This window comes from Homalodisca vitripennis, chromosome 4, assembly GCF_021130785.1.
Source record: "Homalodisca vitripennis isolate AUS2020 chromosome 4, UT_GWSS_2.1, whole genome shotgun sequence".
In the NCBI taxonomy this organism is placed as follows: Eukaryota; Metazoa; Arthropoda; class Insecta; order Hemiptera; family Cicadellidae; genus Homalodisca; species Homalodisca vitripennis.
Window position 1 is genome coordinate 103835787 of NC_060210.1, and position 22794 is coordinate 103858580.

The 22794-nt window shown below is 32.4% G+C and overlaps 1 protein-coding gene across 5 annotated transcripts in view; it reads right to left on the bottom strand.

Annotated features, from left to right (window-relative positions):
- Positions 1-22794, bottom strand: part of LOC124359859 (probable ubiquitin carboxyl-terminal hydrolase FAF-X) — a 151008-nt gene that overhangs the window by 93521 nt on the left and 34693 nt on the right. For all 5 annotated transcript variants that reach the window (XM_046812956.1, XM_046812954.1, XM_046812955.1 and 2 more), the window contains exons 7-11: positions 15951-16135; positions 10825-10966; positions 10110-10367; positions 4674-4772; positions 293-400 (exon numbers count right to left, since the gene is read on the bottom strand). In XM_046812956.1, coding sequence (XP_046668912.1) covers positions 293-400; positions 4674-4772; positions 10110-10367; positions 10825-10966; positions 15951-16135 — 792 coding nt within the window. The remainder of the gene's footprint in view (positions 1-292; positions 401-4673; positions 4773-10109; positions 10368-10824; positions 10967-15950; positions 16136-22794) is intronic.

A 22794-nucleotide genomic window follows, 5' to 3' on the forward strand; every position in this document is an offset into this window, starting at 1 on the left:
GAGAGACTTACAGTGAAGCACGAACTTAATTCACAAAATATACAATCTTCAAGTCAAATATTAACTTTGTAAACCACAATATTATGTTATTTTGGTTCCAATTATGGGTTTTTCATGAACATTTGACCAAAACGTGTAATGGAATAAACGTAAACTATCTATGGAGTTTTTTATATATATATATATATATATATATATCCTGTGAGACGTTTCCTAAGATGGTTGGTTTCCTAAGAGTTAAAATGGACATTAGACCAATGTAAATTACTGTAAACAATGACAACTTCCTCACCTGAGAACAGCTGTAATCAAGTATTTTTATGTGAGCAGCCAAGGCTTGATCCATAATATCAGTCATAACATCATCTGAATGAGCCAAGTTCCAAAACAATGTCAAAACCTGAAAAATTGAAGGGATATACAGTATGTAGTAAGACAAATATATATGTGGTAATTAGAAAAGTCCTAAGTAAAGTAAGAGCTAAAATACTGTTAAAACTAAACACTGTTACAGAATAAACATTACATAGATGGGAGAAACTGAGATTATATATTTAAAAAATATATTTTGATTAAATTGAATTTATTGTATATAGAAAACACAGACCAACTGGTTTACTATGAAAAATATGTATTATATCGTACATATCATAAGGCAAATGTTGAGAAAAGTAGGGGATAGAGTTGAAAAGAGTTGGGGAAAAAACTTGATTCTCTACAATGAACACAGTGTATTTGATGTATTTGAACTCAAGTTACGATTTTATGTGCTTTAAATACATAAGAACTTATTAATAACGGGAGATTGTATAAATTGTAAGACAAATTTACAGACACTAAATCAAACCAATGCATTAGCCCATTGAGCTTTTTCACAAACATTGTCGAGTAATTTGTTCGTTCCATCGTTGGTCCAGAAGAAAATAAAAGGCGCCAAATTCTCACTGGGATATACTACCTCTAGGTTATGAGTGAAAACTTACAACACAAGTCTGGAAGCTAGCTAGCTTCCTCTTAGACATGCAAAATATAGAAATTATTATTTGTTACTAATTTGTATAAATTAACATTAAAACTTTTAAAATACCACTCAAATAATATTGCTCTCATATATAGTAGTAGTAGAAGCCATGTATTAAGTACCCAAAACTGGAAATGCTTGTATGACAATAGTTAACCCTTTGCGCTCGAAAGTCCAGCAGTACTGGCCACACCAAGTTTTTTTTTTTTTTCTTTTTTTTGTTCTCTTAGGACAAGAAGCTTAAATTGCACATAGTCCTGTAAGAACATTTGCGCTGCTTCCGGAGTGATAGGATATTCAGGATGGGTAAGGTTTAGGGAGTAGGGGCCGCCTCCTATCGAGATCCATGAGGAAGAATTAGGCCACTACATCTCAAAGTCATCCCGGAAGAAGGGGAGGCCAGCTCTGAACCAGCCTCTCCAGTCAAAGTAGGCAGGGGGTGGCACACCCTTGTTGAGGTTAACAAGAACCTCTGAGGTAAGGGAACAAACCCCACCAACTCCAACAGTCATCTTCCACAGTAGACTAGACCTATCGAATTGCCCATGAACCCCAGAATCTCAACATTTGCGGTTAGTGATGTGCCGCTACTGGACATCCATAACGTTGCCCAGATTGAAATGGCACATCGGTTTTTGTTGTGCCCAGTGGTGGGTTCAACTAGTAGGTATAAACCAGCCAGAAGTGATCCCTGCTGGGTGGACACACCAAGGTTGCAGACAGCTCACATTAGTTTTGCTGTAGTTTGTCCTCACGACACGTATGGCTAGTACAGATTATGGCACTACTTTCATTGTCAGCTCAGCGGCCATATTTGTTGTTTGCCATCTCAGATCAGAATTATTTGTCATTATCATCCGCGTTTTTTGCATAGTAGTTTAAAATGTTTAAAGAAGAAATTAAAAATAATATCAAATTTATTTGAATGAATCTTTCTAATACAAAGATAAACATAAATTAGGGAAATTTAACTCTTATACCTAAATTGTTAACAAAGATATGTAAATAAAAGGTTATTAACCCTCCATCGGGTGCTAAACGGAGTTTTCCTCCGTGTATGTTTTATTATTAAAAATAGTACTACTTTTCTGATGTCGGCAGTCGTTTCCCGCAGTGTACTTCACGAGCATCTTTCGGGGAAACGAAACAATACCCTCCCGCTTTTATTTATCAAAATGTGTCAGTATGAGGTCTACTTCCGTGCGTGACTGGACGATTCCTCCGTGAGCGCCCGATGGTGTGTTTGTAGTGCTTGGACGAAATCTCCGTGAGCGCCTTATTGTGTTTAGTTTTTATGTTGTAATAATCCGTGTGCGCCTAAATGTGTGACCTGTGATGGTTTCTTTTTAAATTATACCATATATTTTATTTGAATTTTTTGAAATGGAGAATGAAGACGAGAGACTTGTCAGTACAGTAACAGTGTGCTAGGGAACATTTTAGTAATGATTATGGAGTGAACATTGCCGTTATAAGAACCAGAAGGAAAATTATTTTAAATTTTGTGCAGTGTGTAAAAAATTTTTAGTAAAGAATAAATTTTTATTTCAGAGCAATAATTGACATTACAATTGTATAATATCTCAAGAATTGAAGTAAGTTGTTTTGTAAGAAGTTAAAAACTAAGTTAATTTCCATACATATTTAAAGCAGGTTAAACATTTTTACAATTAATTGCATTATTCCTTAAAATTAATCATGTTGTTATTATACAATAACATTTTTTAAGATTTTGAATTTCTTATTTCGAAAATTCATTACATAAGAGTGTAATTTTTATTATATTTCTAAAAATGAATATATTACATTGTAATTAAATCAGTATGAATATTTAAACAAATAAAAACAGTTTAAACGACTATGATATCCATTATTCGCCAACCTGGAGGAAACCTCCGTGAGCGCCTGATGGTGTTTCTAATTTTAAGCGCCCGATGGAGGGTTAAGTAAGAATTTACAGTTATGTTATACTCAGACATAAACTATTTTACATTTTTTGCAGTCTTTATATTTGTTACGGAATAAAATACACACCATGTGTAGTCAAGAATAGTTAGCACACTTTCAGTAAAATTTTCTCGGTTTCTATCCCTTCTATCACTTCAGTGGGTACTTTGGGATTATATCGACCACATCCAGACATGAATCGTTATTTGACATTTTGCTTCTACTGATTACTAGATTAGCGTAGAACAATATTTCGTCAATATAAAACAAGAATTGTCTTATCGCAAACACCTCCCCATCCTCAGACAGAGGTCAAAGTCGAGCGGTCTAGTAGATAACGTGACTGCAGAGTTTCGCCGTCCGTTCAGCTGGTGTGCCGCAGTGTCTGTCGAGTACGTCGCTTTGTTGTACTTCCGTGTTTTACTGTGTGTGTAATAGATTAGTGATGGGTGACACTATGAGAATTTGGGATTTACCAGAGCGAAGAGGAGGCCATTCGTTTTCTACAAGATCATGACTTGTTGCCTAAATCTAAAATATGCCTGAATGGACATGACATGACACTGTATTCGTTGCATTCTGGGCGTCGCAGGAAACCCATTAACAATTGATAATCATTGTAAGTTTGTAATTTTGTAACTAAAGAGTTGTTTTTTCGTTCTATAATGTTTGTTTCTATAAATTTATATTTTTGTGTTCCTCATACTGGTGTGGTTGGTATAGTCCCAAAGTACCCTTCAGTGTATAGGCCCACTATACGTCATTTGTCTTATTTGCACAGTCAATGTTTAGAAAAGAACTGTAGGCTAATTTAAAATTTACTACTTTACTTAAAAATAAAGCTGCTCGATAGGTTTCAGCACTCACCCATTCATTATAAAACAAAGAGAATATTAGAAAATAACTGCTATGTTTAGTGGTTAGAGGTACTAACTTAAGAGCTATGGACATATTATATCTTGGTCCGTACAGCTGGGCATACGAACTGAGATAATATTACGGTAAAAATTAATCCGCACCTCCGACAATATGGCGGCGGCCAGTAGAGCAGGCCATAAGAGCTCCAAGGACAAATTGTAAATACTGCCTTTGAATGCAAAGAAATAAAACTCAAGAGAAAGGGATTTACTTTCAAAGCATCTTGCCAAAAATCCATTTGTTCTTTAAAACCACGAAATCAAGAGGAACACTTTAATCCACCATTGCAAATATGAATAATACATGTTTCTTTCAACAGACATTATATAACTATTTTATATCTTCCATTTCTGACAATTGATACAACTGTTGTACTACCGCTTGAAGGACTAAAGACATCATTAATAGCTGAAAATGGAGATGTGTCTCATATATGCACATTGGCTGCTCAGTACTTATGTACATTGTACATCTCCAGCAAATCAAATGCAAAGTAACCTCGTTCCGGATTAAATTGAACTTTCTTTTTTCTTTCTTCACATCAAAATACTGGTCTGAGTTAGATCATAGAAATTGATTCCACATATCTCAGACATTTTATTTCTTTAACAATGGTTTTGGCCCAATTCCCAAATTGAATTACCATATAAAATTAATACATTAGCTTTTATTAATAATGTAGTTGTGCTATAAATGCTTAGTAAAAGAACTCAAATCCCCCCCACCAATACATAAAAAAGGTTGGTTCTATAACTACAATAATTTGTACAACATAATATCAACTTACCTTGTGGGCCATAACCCCATCTTTGTCATCCTCTGCTAATCGTCTTATCAGCTCTAGTAATTTTTCTCGTTGTTTTTTATTTGCGTTTGTCCAACTTGCCTGTAATAAAAAAAAAACCAACTAGAGCCATGTTTTAACCCTTTTAACCCGGGAGAAAAAACTATGTTCTCTTAAAACTGCCGCACCAATTTTATGAAAGTCTCATAAAACTGCTGCATGCTCACTGCTTTGGTTTTGTAAGTTTTTTTATAACAAATTATTTTTCTGATTTCTACTCAGGCTATTGTAATGTTTCTGGTACCAAAATTTGCTGAATTAAATGTCCTAACTAAATAAAGAATTTTAAAGTTTATCAAAGCAATTTAATAATTAGCTATTATATGTTTTTTATGTTTATAAACTTTTAAAAATGTTAAAAAATAACTTTTAAGCCTTAAAACTACAAGAAATAATAAAAACTTTACCATGGAGAGCCAAATATTTCAGTTCTGCATTTAATTAGCTATAACATATCAAAATTTCACACCCTTAGGAGAACAAATAATAATTTTATAATAAAATAAAATTGTTATGTGCCAATTTTTGGAAAAATAAAAACAAATACAAATCACTCACCAATAGCATTAAAAGGAGTTCCAATCATTGAACCAATGAAGTTTTTTTCACTATCACCAAGTCACAAAATCTATTTACACATTTTTACAAACACTATTTTATATATTTACAATTTTTTTTTAATCTGGTAGGTCTAATTGCAAATGTGTTTGGGCAAACACATTGGATGGCAGCCCTTTTGGCAAAGAGAACAAACAGTTCTAGATCCCTTTCTATTACTCCTGTTACATTTGGTGCCCTTATCAGAACAAACCCTACAAGTTTTCACTTTGTTACCGGGTAATTTTATCAAAGAAGAAAAACGTCCTGCCCTAGGCCTATCCTGTACACGCCTGCCGACTGCCAAGACGCATTGATCAGCTGTGGACGACTCAGTATTTAGAATAAAAAAAAGTCAAAGACTTTTAAATAGATGATTTATATTGATTACTAAATCACCAATAAACCACAAAAAACTATAAACACAATTAAATATATATTTCTTGAGCCAATATACTTTATTTCAAAACATGAAATTGGCGGACACTAAATTGTCCGCCCGTACGTTTGGCAAGTAACTCGGCGGACTATATATTGTCCGCCCGTACGCTTCACGTAGTATTCGGCGGTCAATATATTGTCCGCCCGGATTATAAGGGTTAAACTAAACTATTTTTACAAGAATGGTGTCTTGCAATACTATACATAATTTACATAAGCTCTATGGGTATTGAGTTGATAGTTCCAACTAATTTAATGTTTATTACAGTTGCATTTGTAACTCGAGAATAAAAGGTTTGTTTAATACTAATTTACATAATCACATTTAATATAGTATCAATTTAATGTATATAGTACCAATTTGTGATTATATTTCTATAAAAGTAAAAGTAAAGTAAAGATGTCGTATGTACCAGGCGAAGTTAGGGCTAGAAGCTTTCTTTAACACAACCTATAAGTCTGATACGTTGTAATTTAACCCTTTAAGGAGTGCGTGTAAACTCTACATATGACGTATATTCTTATAGTGGCCCAAAGGAGTACGGACATCATATGACGATTAGCCTCTGTATTTTTGTATTATCGTAAATGAGATGCTATTACTGGTTGCCTTTAAAGTAGATTTGTCTGTAAAGTGGTTCCATCTATCGGCAACATACTTAACTTCCATGTTTGTGCTCACTTTCACTTATAATCTGATTTTACCACCAAATCGCAGTAGCCACCTGGTAGAAGCCACTGACTCAAGGCCGCGCCGTGCGTGCATCGCTTTGCTGTCATAATATGCCACCAAATAATACTAGCCATTCCTTGTATACTATATACTGTGGCCATATTTATCTTGTGAGAGTTACATATTTGTTGAGCAGCCATATAGTTTGTTACTGTTGTCCAAATGGCAGACAATATTGATTGAGTCTGCCGTAGTGAGAAAATAAGACTTGTAGAACATGTAGTCCTTCTTTATTAAGCTTTCAAATGTAAATAAACATTTTTTTAAGAGATTTTAAAGATTATAATTCTTTACTCCTTTTGGTAATTTTTTGGATTTCATCTATTACTCATTTTAACCTATTAAAAGAAGACGTCATATGACGTCCATACTCCTTAAAGGGTTAATAGAAAATTCACACAACACAATAGTTTTGTAAAGTAAAACATTTTTAAACTGTTCTGTTATGGTGCAAAATGATAATGAAACTAATAATTAATTAAAAGTAATACAGTAAAACCTTGATTATCGAAAATAATTGGGTCCGAACATTTTTCAGATAACCACTATTTCCGGTTGGATTCTGGGCTACTGGAACTGTTTTCACTACTTCTCAAATAAGTTCCGATAAGCTGGGTTTTACTGTATTACTTATAATCATATTTCTATGTACTCGAAACAGTAATGCTATGGAATGGCATAGAAAATGAGGTCATATTAATTTTAATAACCTAAATAAGATGTGTAAGTCATATTAAAGAATAACGTCTTGTGGAATGTCATTGTTTACAAGCAAAACAAGACAGTCTTTCAATTCCAAAAGGAAAAGAGCAAACATATACTGTATATTCTGATATATGTTATCCAACTGATGTTTAGATCGATGATAATAAAAAATATTTTATTACTTGTGTTGATAATTTTAAATATTTCTTCAGCAAAGTTTATTTATATATTTTTATAAACTTTAAATATGTATGTAAAAGGGTATGTAGGTGAAGACAAATATGTAATTGAAAAGTAGAAAAACTAAGATATGACAATGTTACATAGTTTGTCATACAAGATAATGAATATACAGGGTGAATATAAAGTCAGGACCCCCCCCCCCTCTATTTTCTTCTATAGGTAATATAAGGAGATATCCTTTGGGTAGTGGTGCAATGTGGAAAGGAAGTTTCATTTTATGACATTGAAAATTTTTTTTGTCCCCCAAAAATGCGAAATTTTGGGGGCAACCCAAAAATTTCAAATGTAAACCCCTATCAAGTGACCCCTCATTTTAAAGAGCATGAAAAAAACTTAAATAGTAGTGAAAACCAGAGATTGCTATCTCTTTCCTAATCCGAAATAATAGCCAGTATTACCAAAACAATTTTACACCACGTCACGAAGATACGAAAGATACGAAAGTGACAATGTTCCAGCTGCATGATCAGCTGTTGGTGTCAGCTCTACTGTCTATTATAAATAATAATGCATCAGCTGACTCATACTGCTTATTGTGTTCTGACGATTTATTTACATTGAGGTTATGTATACTGATGATAGTCCAGTTGATTTTGATGTGAATATTTCTTAATTTTTGAAATTAAAAAATGGCACAGAGTGATTTAGAAAGTTATTCATCCAGTGATTTATTTGGAAAATTTTTTTTTTTAATTTTTTTTTATTTTTTATTTTTTTTGAGAATTGATTTCGAAAATTAAGAAATATTCACATCAAAATCAACTGGACTATCATCAGTATATACATAACCTCAATGTAAATAAATCGTCAGAACACAATAAGCAGTATGAGTCAGCTGATGCATTATTATTTATAATAGACAGTAGAGCTGACACCAACAGCTGATCATGCAGCTGGAACATTGTCACTTTCGTATCTTTCGTATCTTCGTGACGTGGTGTAAAATTGTTTTGGTAATACTGGCTATTATTTCGGATTAGGAAAGAGATAGCAATCTCTGGTTTTCACTACTATTTAAGTTTTTTTCATGCTCTTTAAAATGAGGGGTCACTTGATAGGGGTTTACATTTGAAATTTTTGGGTTGCCCCCAAAATTTCGCATTTTTGGGGGACAAAAAAAATTTTCAATGTCATAAAATGAAACTTCCTTTCCACATTGCACCACTACCCAAAGGATATCTCCTTATATTACCTATAGAAGAAAATAGAGGGGGGGGGGGTCCTGACTTTATATTCACCCTGTATAATCTCTCGCTTTCTACAATGATGTACAGTGAAGGATATTATCATCTACTATAGCATACTATATTCACCACAACTAAACAGTATAGCTGAAAGAATAAATAATACCCTAAAGGAGAAGACAAGAGCAATGTTTGACAGTCAGCTACCTACGGAAATGTGGTTAATATACATATTAGTCAGAACACCAACCATTATAACTGAAATAAACCCTACAGAGAAACGGTAAGGAACTAAATCTAACCTATAGAACCATCCGAAGCTCAGGCAAAATGCTTAGGATCACTAAAATAGGGTGATAGTCGAAGCAAACAAGCTGTGTTTGTTGCCTAAGCCATGTATATCGCTTATGGGATACAGTGAAAATAACCATATTTGTGCCCAGAGATATCATATTCAGTCAAGCAAAAACAGAAAGTTTAAAAGCTCAAGTACAGTAAAACACGTTTTAGCGATCGGTAATTTGTGTACTGCCAATCACTCAATAATTAATTACACATATTTGATTAACGAAGCCTGTCAATCGATTCTTGAATCCGAATTATAGTGTAAGATCCGATGGATTTAAGATTCATTTTACACATGTCACTACTTTTAACCAAGACAAAAGATCCATCCACCTTTAAACTTGACATTTTCTAAAACAGGAAGAAAAGAAATTGGTGACAACAAAATTTAACACATTCCTGAGATAATTTTTAAAGTCACTTATTTTTTCCCGAATTTTCCATACATAGTTGGTAAATTTTTTGAGAATTTCCAGTTTTCCCTCAGCATAACAACTCTGAATAATAATAAGTACAAACTACTAGATAACAATTTAATTAATTAAAAATCAATATTTAACATGTGTTAAATTACATCGCATTTACTAGTAAGATCTCTTTCAGGAAAGAAAGAAGCCTCTTTCTTATCGTTGTAAAATAGAATATCAATGACAGTCGACAAGCAATTGTTCCACTGTGACAGCAGTTTCAATTGTGGTGCATACCAGCTGGATGTCTCGCCTCATAAGAAAGCTTATAAGTTACAATAAGGTCTTGGGTACTACAATCTAAAATGTACAAAATTCTATGAATAATTTATTATAATACAGTAAACATTGAAACTAATGTTTAACTATAGTTAAAAACAACACTATTCTACAATAGAAAAAACTCAATTGGAAACTCCACTTATCTGGTTGAAACATAACGAACATTTTGAGAACCTTGAGAAACCCCGGTTATATCAGCTATAGCCTAGGCTGGAAGAATATAAAATGCTAGACTAACATTTGGATTCAAGTTATATTGGTCAGAATGTTCAAAACTAGAAGGCATATTAATAAAAATTTACAATATCAATATACGACTTGACGGACTGCACATAACGATCCTAAGCACTATAAAACGGTTTAAGGCAGTGAAATAACCAACCTGAAAACACTCAAACAGATGATCTAGCTGTTCTGGAGAGAAGTCCCATGCCAATTTTGCCAAGAGATCGTGTACATTCTTGACTATAGCTTCATGTTTACCACACTGAGCAGCCCAAACTGCATCTAAATCTTCCAATGATAGTGTCCTTTCTTTTATAATAAACCTCAATATTTTTTCTAACTTTTCAACATACTGTGGCTGATGTAAAGAATCACGAAGCACTATTTCTAAGACGTTATTTTCTTTGATCCATTTCTGAAACAAAATTTATCACTTATTAGAATATTAAAATTTTTTAACAAAAAAGCAATATTTAGTACTTATTTATATTTACATACTTATTTCGTTATTGTAAACATTTAACTTAGCATAAAATTAAATAAACTATAAAAAATAATACATTTTATTTTAAAGAATGATAATATAGTCTCATAAATTTGTAATGAATGATTTATTTACAAAAGGTTAATCTCTTTTTTAGGCCTGATACTGACTGCTTCAATAATAGATTGTGCTTTCTTTTGTTCCAAACTTGTCCATATGGATACTAGTTGCACTGATTATATAATCATCAACAACTCAGCAATCAATATTTTTGGCCTTGACCGTCATTTTGAATCTTTTAATTGTACTGAAAGTTAAGTTACTCCAACACAATATTCTTGTCTATTTAGTATTATATTGGTCTAGAGGTTTGCTAATCTATACTTACTGCCATTCTCTCTGATGTTAACCATTCTTCCTCTTGTTCTATGCCCGAGTGTCTATGGGGGTAATAAGTAACACTTGCTATAACTTTGTTCACTTCATTTAAAGCATTCATTTTTCCATTAAATGATGATATTTGTAATAACCTGTAACAAATTGAATTAGTAGCATGTACAAAATTAACTATTAAACAAGTAATAATTGAAAAATGTGATTTTGGGTTGATTTTTTAAGAAAATTCAGTTTATAGAACATTTTTATAAATTAATAAACTATTCCAATTCAAATATAATCTTGACCCAGAATTAATCATGTTTATTAACCTCTGGGTTGATTAACCCTGCAACTGGCTTTAAGCGATTATTGACAACTAATTATGTTGTAATATGATTTCTCACAGCAAATATATGTTTACTAAAAATCCAAGATATCATGTTGTACCATAAAACATTCTATAATTACATTAAACTTATCATTAGGAAATTTTTAACTTTGACATTCACATTTCTGATTATGATTTGTTCACATAATTTATGAACACGCAAAAATTAAAGTATGTTTGTCAAAATCCTGAATTGAGATTTTACTTTATACATGATAGATAGTGAGTGTTGTACTGAAAAGGTGTATTCCTAACTTCCAGAAACATTGTTTCAATAGCCTGTAAGCTAATAAATAGTTATACAATAGTTGTTTGGAAAGGTTATGTTTTGTAAATTCCAAAATGCCTAATGCATAACAAATAGCTTCATTTATTTTTTTTTTTACTCTATCGTTGTTTGGAAAGTACTGAAAATCATATCACAACAAAGGAGAAATTCTCAATGTAACAGTTTTGTCACTGAATACACTGAAACTATTTTATTTTTGTTCTGTTACACAATCACAGACTCAGCTAGTAGATTAGAATTACACTTCTTCTGGTTGCCATAGTGATTTCTCGGTTGTTATTACACCATTGTTTGCTATTTATTTATATCTTTTACATTTCTCATTGTTTAGTGTATATAAATAATTGTTTGTGTAGAGTTTTAGAAATTAGTGAAGTGAAAAATGTGGAAGTTTAAGTAAGGTTTTAGTGAGTCGACTGAATTTTGCACGGAAGATTGATCTATGTTCATATAGGTTTAATATTGTAATTGTCGAATAAATCATTCATTGGACAATTCACAATTAGTGTCAATCTGAACATAAGTGTCATTAGGAATGTCCTGGGTAGTGAATCAGAAGATAATGTTAGTTTGGTAGATATGAATGAAGTTTTATCTGACTTTGATGAATTGTGCTACTAATCCTACAGACCTTGAAAATAATCATGATAAAAATACATTTTTGTCAACTTATATAAATGGACTTTGTATATATATATATATGCCTTTAAATAATTTTTGGATGAAAAAAGATTAGGGCTTTAATTTACGGTTTTTACTTTTTAAAATTGTTGCCATAAAAAAATTTTATATAACATAATATTTCTATAAATATCATTTTTTTCCTTTTACTGATATTAAAACTTTTGTAAAAAATGAGTTCATCCAATAGAATTTAAACTGTCAATAATAACATACAAAATAGTCCAATAAGAGAGTTTTAGTTTTAATAAAAATATTATTAAAAGTAGCAAAAAACTTATTTTACTGAAATATTTGTTGATAATAATTGTGTGTGTGTGTATACATATACACACACACACACACACACACACACACACACACACACACACACACACACACATATATATATATATATATATATATATATATATATATATATATATATATATATATATACAGGGTGGCCACTCAAAACCTCTTCAAATTCCCGGGTTTTCCCGGTTTTCCCAGTCGAACATCTCCGATTATCTAGTCTATTTTCAAACGAATTAGACAACTATAGTACTGTATTTAACCCATACGCCAAGTTCAACAATGACGTTTTATCGTCACTAGCAGTAAATGCCACAAAGATGCGGTGCTGTAGCATTTCGTCGCTAGCGATATACGTGAAACTCGGTGACGATTTATCGCTATCACCTATTTTAAGCTCCTTAGTTTTTATCTCTGTGACTTTCAATGTGTTGACATAACATTGTGTATACCTAATAACTTTCCTTTCTGTGAAGTTTAGAAAATACATGTATACAATTCAGAAATACAACGATAACAAATAAACACCAACACAGCGCTATCGTGGGGCAAACTGCAGCCCAGTATTGCGGGTCAGAGGTCTAACGGTGGACAACCTTCGGTACAAGACAATGATTTCACCGGTACACAAGGTCGGTTCAGTACAATAAACAAATACTTTCATCTGAACTCTACTTAATTAATTTCTCTTTTTTTGGGAGGGGGGAAGCCTAAGAATACCACGTTAATTTAAAGGAATCTGCAGAGATGCAGGAAAATGAATATATTAAAAGAGATATCAAAACATAACATCACTTCCTTTGTTTTAACCTATGTAATTTGACGACAATTGGGACGTTTGTGAGGAGCAATCATTCATAGACCAACCAAGCCTCAGCCGCGATACGAGCGGTTAGCAGTGGGCAGTGAGCACTAGATTGGGCGGGAACTTAAAGTTTAATGTGTTTAATGGGGAATACCCGACACTAGCTATGGCAGACGTCAGCATCAGAGCAGTACCACACAATGGCACTTATCCGTCACCAATTCTAAACATTAAATGTTTCTCCTACCGCTCAACCCTCAGCTCAGTCTGTCATTGCTAAGCAACAGGACGCAAGGACGCAAACGCCCCCTTCTCAACGTTATTTGTTGTAACTAACCCACTACTTTGTTCTCCAAAAGGTATCTTATTAAGCTTTGTATAAATCCAACTGACATTCTGGTGTACTCAAAAACCCAGGCTGCACCTCTTATCAAACCGCATTATATTATTCTACGATCCGAACTCTGAAGCCTGTTAATAACACTGCATTATAGGCTTGTGATATTTATCTAACACACGTCTTTCCAAAACACTATTTTCTCTAAAGAATAAAGTTAGACAACTTCGTCCGGAGGCCCCACTTCGGCGACTGAATAATACTTAAGTACAAAAATCCCGTTTGTATCGCGGTTACTACCGCTTTGCCACGTTACCGCTTAAATCATACCACTCGTTTAGTGCCGAAGTCAGAAACGATCGGTCGGGCGATTTTAATTGCCCAATGCATTACGTATAGTTATGTATCATGTTACGTTTCTATGGGGAGGGGGGGGCAGAGACTTGCCACGGCACAGGAGTAGAACTAACCAAGATAAACTCACTACACTAGTGGAGGTAACCTTAGATCAACCGGCGTCAGTAGTAGCTCACGAACATCGATCTTCATTCACAATTTCACTGGCCACGTCACGTAAAATACCATGTTTCGTGATTAATCAGTTCTGGATTCAAGAAGTTGTCAAATTATGTCTTGATTTTTTAAGTTCTTAGAGACGGAAAAATTATTTTTGAAATCTTCCCAGTTCTAAGAAAAATTCCTAGCTTATTCCCAGTCTCCCCGGTCGGGTGGCCACCCTGAGATATATATATATATATATATATATATATATATATATATATATATACAATTAAAATTCAAACTATTCAATATTTAATTTTTTTGTCTTAAACTTCATTTATTTGTAAAAACACTGATATTAATAAATTGTCTGTACCTTTAAATATAGATGAGCAATGATTAAAATTTAAAAACCCCTACAAAATTGCAAAAAATGCTGCCATTAGGGAAAAATAATGGTCCGGTTCAGGTTAACCTATTGACTAGTAACCCAGAAACAAATTTTGGAACGTCCTACATGTCCACAGTAATTCCGAAAGTTGTGCCGGAAGTGCTATGGTGCTAATAAACAGTTTCCACAATAAGTAGAATATTTCTAGTGAAATAAATAAGTAGTTTTCGTCGTTCCCACTAGAACGCAGTTGCTCGTTTATTTATTTCTTTACGACTCAATTTACTGCCATATGAAGGTATTCAATCAGTAAAAGCAAACAGAGTATCAGCTGATTCTATTTCTGTTTGTGTACTGAATACAGGTTATAACCTCACTTTTACGCTACCAGTTGACCTGTTGTAAATGTTGTGTTGTTTACCCTAAGTAAATAAACATGGAAGTTTCTGTAATTACTGATCGTGTAAAATGGTGCGAGAAAGACTTTTGGCTAAGATGCCCCCTGGAACTCTCTGCTTGGCATTTACAATGTTACCATTCCTGCTACAGATAAGGACAAAGTGAGGAGAGTATGCCACTTGTGCAGACAGACCAGCATTGGCGAGCAGCAGTGCCGAGACAATACTTGGATGAGCCGCGATTAGGACATTCTGCTGTTTCCGTGTTTTCATACCATCAAAGATTTCTGAGGAGACTTGTGTACTGTTACTAACTTTTACCTGATATATAACTTAGTATGTTTATAAGAAAATATCAAATATTTTATCCTATACACATATTTTGTAAATATGAGGAAGAAATTGCCAACATAACGCCCGCTATGCTTGAAAGGGTAATGACAAACACCAGAAATCTGTATATTCAATGTATCCAGAATGGGGGATGTCATCTACCTGAATTACTCTTTACAACTACGTAAAACAATACTTTATGTATTTATCTACATTGTAAAAACCAAATAAAACTTTTCTGACTTATACAATGTGTTTTATTGTTTTGAAAAAAGGAGTTTATGTTGCCCCACTCTGTACAATAACCTTTATGTATAATTATATTAATTTCTGTATAAATACACACAAAAATACTTCATTTAATTGATTGTTTTAACACTTATACTGCAGTAAACCAAAATAACCTGAAAAATAAAAACAAAATATAAAATTTTGAAAAATCAACTTTTAGGGCGCTCTTACTGAGAAAAAAAACCCACCAGTCAAAGGGTTAAATAAATGTTAAATTACCTTACTTCAAAAATCTTTGTATTTATTCATCCCAAAATTTATACTTAACTCAATCCAGATTAATAAAATGCAAATCCTTATACTTTTAAAATTTAAATCCAATCAACCCTGTTTACATTTTACTTGATTATGATTTCTTTAATGATTGACAAGATATTTTATAATAAATCAAAGTTTTAAAAAGAATCCTATTTGTAAAAATGTCTTACCTTAAAATCATTTTTAGTCTAAAAATTTCCAAATTTTTAATTGTTTCTTCTTGATTTGGAACTCTAGATGCTAAGGATTTTGCTGCTTTTATAATTGCTGATATTGCATCATTTTTTGATTCATTTTTAGCTTCTTTCTTTAATTCATCATCAGTTAGGTTGTCCAAAATATCTGGCACCATTTCCTGTAAAACAAAATATACAGTTTAAATAATTATTATTACAAATTAAGAAATATATTATTGCTACGCTTCAAATCCCTTATTTCTACATTAATACAGATTATTCATTCTTAGCTGTAAATATTATTTTTAACTGATACATATTATTTCATTACACTCAATGAAGGAAATTTATCTAATTTCTTAACAGTAATATGCAAGTGACAAATTTTTCTTTATTATCAGCCCTCTCAGAGAGCAGCAAGAAACCTAAGCGCAATTGACCCGGTGGCTGACATTTACTGACAAAACTGAAATTTAAATTAGAACATAATTTTATGCATCCAAACTCGTTACAAGATTGTATTAGAATCATGAGAGTAACATTTACTACTAACCTTTTCAGAGAGCATTCATATGCAATTTAGCATCATTCTCAAGAAATACAATGATTAGAAATAAACCAAATTTACAAAATTTAAACAAGGTAGAAGGCGTTAACACCAAATGATGCTTTAAATTACATTTTCACTGATTGGAATTACTTGATACTGTCAGGAAGCACACTGACTAATCTGATACAAATATGGACAAATGTTTAAAAGCTAAAGTTGTCTCTGCCTCATGTGGTGAACATTCCTGCTTGCTCAAAATCACTCTTTCATTGACAGTACATGATCATATTATTCAAGACATAGAGAAAGGACAATGCCAAGAAACCATGCACCCTAAAAACATTTTTTCATGAAGCTCTGAAATTCAATTTTACAATGATTCAGATTGCTTTTTCATGGAATCTGAGGACTCATTCCATCTTGCCCAGAGTCTTATTCAATACACCAGGTGCGATTGGGTAGAGCCATAATAAGCCATCGTCAAGACTTCCTGGGTACAAAAATTTAATAGATCATGTAAGACATAAATGCCTGAAGCAACTCTAGAACAAAGTACGTCAACATGACTATTCCTGTTCACCCCTCAATCAAGCAAGGTACATCCCTAGACATTTTTTCGAGTCAATTCCCTCTAAGAGAACGTAATCAACAAAAACAGCTGCCAACACTGCAAATTACTGCTGTCTTAAACAATAATTATTGATAACATGGAATTTTGAATGGTTAGTTTCTAAATTCATGCCTGTAAGTACTGAATTGCATGAATTCAAATCAACAAAATATTTCATTTAAAAAATTTGTTCAGAACAGTTAATGTTGACAGTTTTGTCAGAGTCCTGGTATCCAAAGTGACCTTCACGCCAAGAGACTGAAAATTTAACAAAATCGAGGCTTTAAACCCCATGTGGCCAGTTATTTTAAGTTTAATTTGGGCATCCTTTGAGCACTGTTAATGTCGTTCACAATACTGTACAGCTTAAATTGATTTTTTTCCAATTAACTTATCAAATGGAAGCTACCTGGAGATTGAAATGATAAAAACACGCCTCTTTTTAAAAATTTATTTATTTCTATTTTTACAAAACCATTAGTAACAACCAATCTCACTAATGCCAGTAAATATTCTCCTAACATTGGTGCCAAAAATTCAGCTAAAAATGATCCCCTCTATGGTCAAATATGTTAACAATTAAAAATGTGGCATAAGACTGACACAAATACTTATTTACACTATTTAACCCTATAACTTTTTTCTTATATTGCAGTCCATTTTTGAGTGCTTTGTACCCGTAATTTAAAAATACTTGTTTACTATAAACATATATGTGTAATATATTATTTTTCAGGAAAATATGGAGATAATCATGGTATAAAAACATTATGCATAAACCATACAGATGACTGCGTTTATTCTTTTTTAAGTAGTGGGACTGCACCTGGTTAAAGTATGATAATATAATAAATAATAGAATCTGCATTTTTTTTCAATTTATCTAGTTTCAGAAAATTTATAATGGTATCCAGGTTCTCTTGAAGAAAAATTAAATATATTTTAATAACCACAAATATTACACAAAAGGCGCAATTTGTTAAAAGGGTTAAGATTATTTTCAAAAATTAAAAAAAACTTAATTTTTACACTAAATGTTTCAAAAATATAACAAATTTTAGAGAATTATATGCACTACAAAACAATAAATAAACTAATAACCAATTTCTAAACTTTTTATTTTTGAAAAGTGGTGGAACGTAGATACATTTGTTACTATAGGATTATTTTCAAAATTTAAAATTAAGAAAGTAAACTTTTCTATGGAAATAATTGGTTATATTAATTTTACAATAAATACATAATAATTTTGAATTTTTGTTGAAACATTGGCTTAGTTTGGAGTTCCAAAAAGTATAAAGGGAAACCTAGGTGTCAAAGGAATAGGTATTCAAGTCTGACAAGTCAACAATTATGTCAAAAATTAGCAAAATTTTCGGACAGCATTGAAATAAGAGCCTAAAACATAGCTATAACAAGCTGTAAACCAACATAATAAACCATACGCCATGATATATCACTAATAATGTAGCTCCCAACACTTTCACTACACTGCACAATAGCCTTCATTCATTCATTCTTTCATTGTTTTTATTATCTTGTTATTGTTATTTGTTATGTTGTTGTTAATTATTTATTAATTTATTATCCTTGTTAAATCTTTTATTTTGTTAATATTTTAACTTTAGAGTGGTTGTACAAAATAACTGTAATTATTACTGAAACTATAATTATTACTGATAAGTATTTTGACGAAGTCAATTGCATATGTGTACGTTTAAAGACTAATAAAGATCTTGATTCTTCTTGATTCTAGATTAACTAAGGCTTACTAATTACAACATATCACACATACTCGTTTATAAGTATTTAACACTACCTCGCAAAATAAATACTTATAGTAACTGAATCGAAAGACCAAAATAGACAGACACCTGCTCCAAAATAGCTAGATGAAGATGATCTTTCTGTAGTTTATGACGACACCATGATATAACTGTTGTCAAACAGCAAAACTAATTTCACCATTGAAATCAGCAATTTTTTCTGTTTGAAATAGTTTATAAATAGTGGTGGTAGTATTGACTGAAGTACTATATGAATTGTCAAAACGGGTGCCTGTCAGATCCACACTATAATGTCAATTGCTACTCCCAAAACAATTCGGATCAACATTATAATGTTGATTGCCTGTTCCAGGATTAAACTCATACAAAAGATTTATTTTTTAAATTTTACTTCCAGAAACCAAAAGAAAGGTTATCAAATTATTCTGACAAAAATTATATTTATTTACAATGTAATAGTGTAAAATCATATGCCTTAAGATATGTAGCCTAAAGGCAAAAAGACTGGCATTACAAATATGTTTTACATATTTCTTATATGTTATGTTCAATGAAATACATTTAATTTGTGCTGTATAAATGTATTGTAGGAAATGTGTACATAATTTGAAAAAATAAAATAAAAACATGCAACAACTGTTAAAATATGTGGTAAGTATCAAAATCTATTTTTTGAAGAATCACCCTCCTCAGCATCTTGAAAGAGGTAGGTAATACACATGTAATCCTGGATTCTATAATTCCAGGATCATCAATGAGACCCATTTCTGCCTCGTCCATCTTTGTTGGCTTCCCAAAAATACAAACGGAGCGGTACAGATAGGTCCTGTCCTGCTCAGCACAACTGGCTCGACATTAAACAGATCAGATCATTACACCACAGGATTTCTTTCATTTTACATTAGGTCCTGTCCTGCTCAACACCACACAATTTCTTTCATTTTACGTTAGGGCTTATCCTGCTCAGCACGTCTAGCTAGACATTACACATTAAACAGTGCAGATCATTACACCACAGGATTTCTTTCACTTTATGTTAGGTGCTGTCCTGCTCAGCACATCTGGCTCGACATTAAACCGTTCATATCATTACACCACAGGATTTCTTACATTTTACATTAGGTCCTGTCCTGCTCAGCCCATCTGGCTCGACATTAAACAGTTCAGATCATTACACCACAGGATTTCTTTCATTTTACGTTAGGTTCTGTCTTGCTCAGCACATCTGGCTCAAAATTAAACAGTGCAAATAATTATGCCATAGGATTTCTTTAATTTTATGCAAATAACTACGCCATAGGATTTCTTTAAGTTTATCTCATCTTTTGAAGCGGGATGAGCTTTTATCAGTGATGGCTTGTTCAAATTGATAATTTGATTTCACTTCATTTAAATCCATGGAAATTATCGATTTTTGCTAGGCAGAATGGCTATCCAATTAATTCTCATGGGCTTTATAGGAGAAACCACTGTTACCAAATTGTGTGAATAAAATAACTTTTAAAAACTTTTCCTCATAATGCACGTTCAAGATTGGGATATTGATTACGGTACTCTCCATATTTCTCGCTTTTCATATTGATCTTGAGGACCCAAACAGTAAAACGAACTCAAACACAATACAAATGCATATCTAATCACGATGACAAACAGAAAGTTATGGGCAGGGCCAGACCAGATTCAGATGAGGCCGATTACAGATAATCTGTGTGCCAGTTCCTTAATACCACTGTTTCAGAACACAGAACTTAAGATTGCTGGTTAATTAGTTCTAGAGGCCAGACTGAGTGAAGCAATGGTTCCTTATGTTTATAAACTATTAACTTGTGTCCATTAAAATAAAGCTTTTTGACTAATTCAAAAATCTAATGTAAATCTTATTCCATATTTTGTTACTCATTGTGTATAAACATGAAAATTCATCGAGACTTACTAAGGTTTTCAACAATTTGCTCATTTAAGTAGTTGGTTGTTGTACAAACTGCTGATTAAAACTTGTCTCCTTAAACTGTGCCTTGGAATTCAGGATTTTAGATTTGTTAATACAGACTGCCACTTTGAGGACACAACTGAGTGTTAATAACTTGATACTTTACCATAATTGTCTAGTAGAGAAACAATTCTTCGCCTTAATGTTGTTTAGCTCTAAAATTTGTTATGAATCAATGTTATGTAGTCATTTACTCACAACTAATATAGAAAAGAGAATCATTTAAAAATTAAGCAAACTCTGAGTTGATTTTTAACATCATCCACAATACTTTGTTAAGTCAAATAATCAAAGTAATAAAGAATGCTTATATGAGTTAACCCTCATTTATTATAGTATTCTTCCAAGATTTATTCAGAAAACACTAAAATGATCTTAAACGTACTTCAAAAAATTAACTTTGTCTTTAATGACTATCAAATCAAAAGGTCTTTATTTAGCATGTATAAATATACAATAAATAGTGTCAAGTACATTATAACTATTATCAACAATGTTAACCCTTTTAGCCCCGGCGTCCGATATATCGGACAGAGGTGGTCTAGCTAAAATGCCCAACGTCCGATATACCGGACGTCTCGAGAATTTAATGTAGCTGGCTAATAATATGTCCAAATGCCATCAGTTTCGGTATAGTAGTCGGTGAAGAAACGGGCTACATGCAAAAACAATAAACCTTCCAATTGGCATCGTATTTCGTCGTCGTTGAGCGTAGTTTATTTGTCGATGTCAGCTGTCAGACGACTTCAGTTGCATTGTTGTTGTATGCTGACTTATAACCTCAATTAGTTTGCGTGATTGAAAGCGGTTGTTTTTCGTGTGATTTATTGTATTATTAGTAAAAAAACATGAATAAACGTCGTAGAGAAAAGTTACCAGTGAGTGAAAACACTTTGATAATCACTATTATTGGTACTTTGGGATTATACCGACAACACCTAGACATGAATCGTTATTTGACATTTTGCTTCTACTGATTACTAGATTAGCGTAGAACAATATTTCGTCAATATAAAACAGGAATTGTCTTATCGCAAACCCCTCCCCATCCTCAGACAGAGGTCAAAGTCGAGCGTCTAGTAGATAACGTGATTGCAGAGTCTCGCCGCCCGTTCAGCTGGTACGTCGCTTTGTTGTACTTCCGTGTTTTACCTCTACATTTCTCCAAACACAAAAATTCAATAAAAACAAACATGATCAAACTAAAACTAAACTCTTTATTGAAAAAACACTCAAAACTTGTTTTTATTCTTGATCACACTCCGCCACCCAAAATGCGAGTGCCATGCCTTCGCGCTGATGTCAACGAAAGAAAAACATCCCTCGAGATAGTACCTATCAGTAAAATATCAAATTCTAGAGGATCTGATCAGAAATATAAATTGAATTGTAATGGAAAGGCAATTATATACCGTGCAAATCATGTGATGCCGCGTGGCCTGTCGTAATCGGGATTCTCGAGAAAGATAAGATAACAGGGACAACAATACCGATAACAATGCCTGGAAATGCTTGTAAGTTTGTAATTTTGTAATTAAAGAGTTGTTTTTTCGTTCTATCATGTTTGTTTCTATAAATTTATAATTTTGTTCTTCATACTGGTGTGGTCGGTATAATCCCAAAGTGCCCTATTATTAGTGGTGAATGTGCTATTTTTGAAGACAATGAATTGAGTTGTTTATATAAAATGTATATATTGTAAATATTATTTCTTTTACTTTTTTGAAAAATTAAACAAGTTTTAGTCTTACAAATCATTACAATTATTTTGTGTTATTTTACAATTGTTATTATTTCAAAAGTACAAAAACAAGTATACATATCTGTATACTTCTACTGACGTGTATTTGGAAATATATGAAGAAGTGCTTATGCAGCAATACAATTAATTGGATATATCT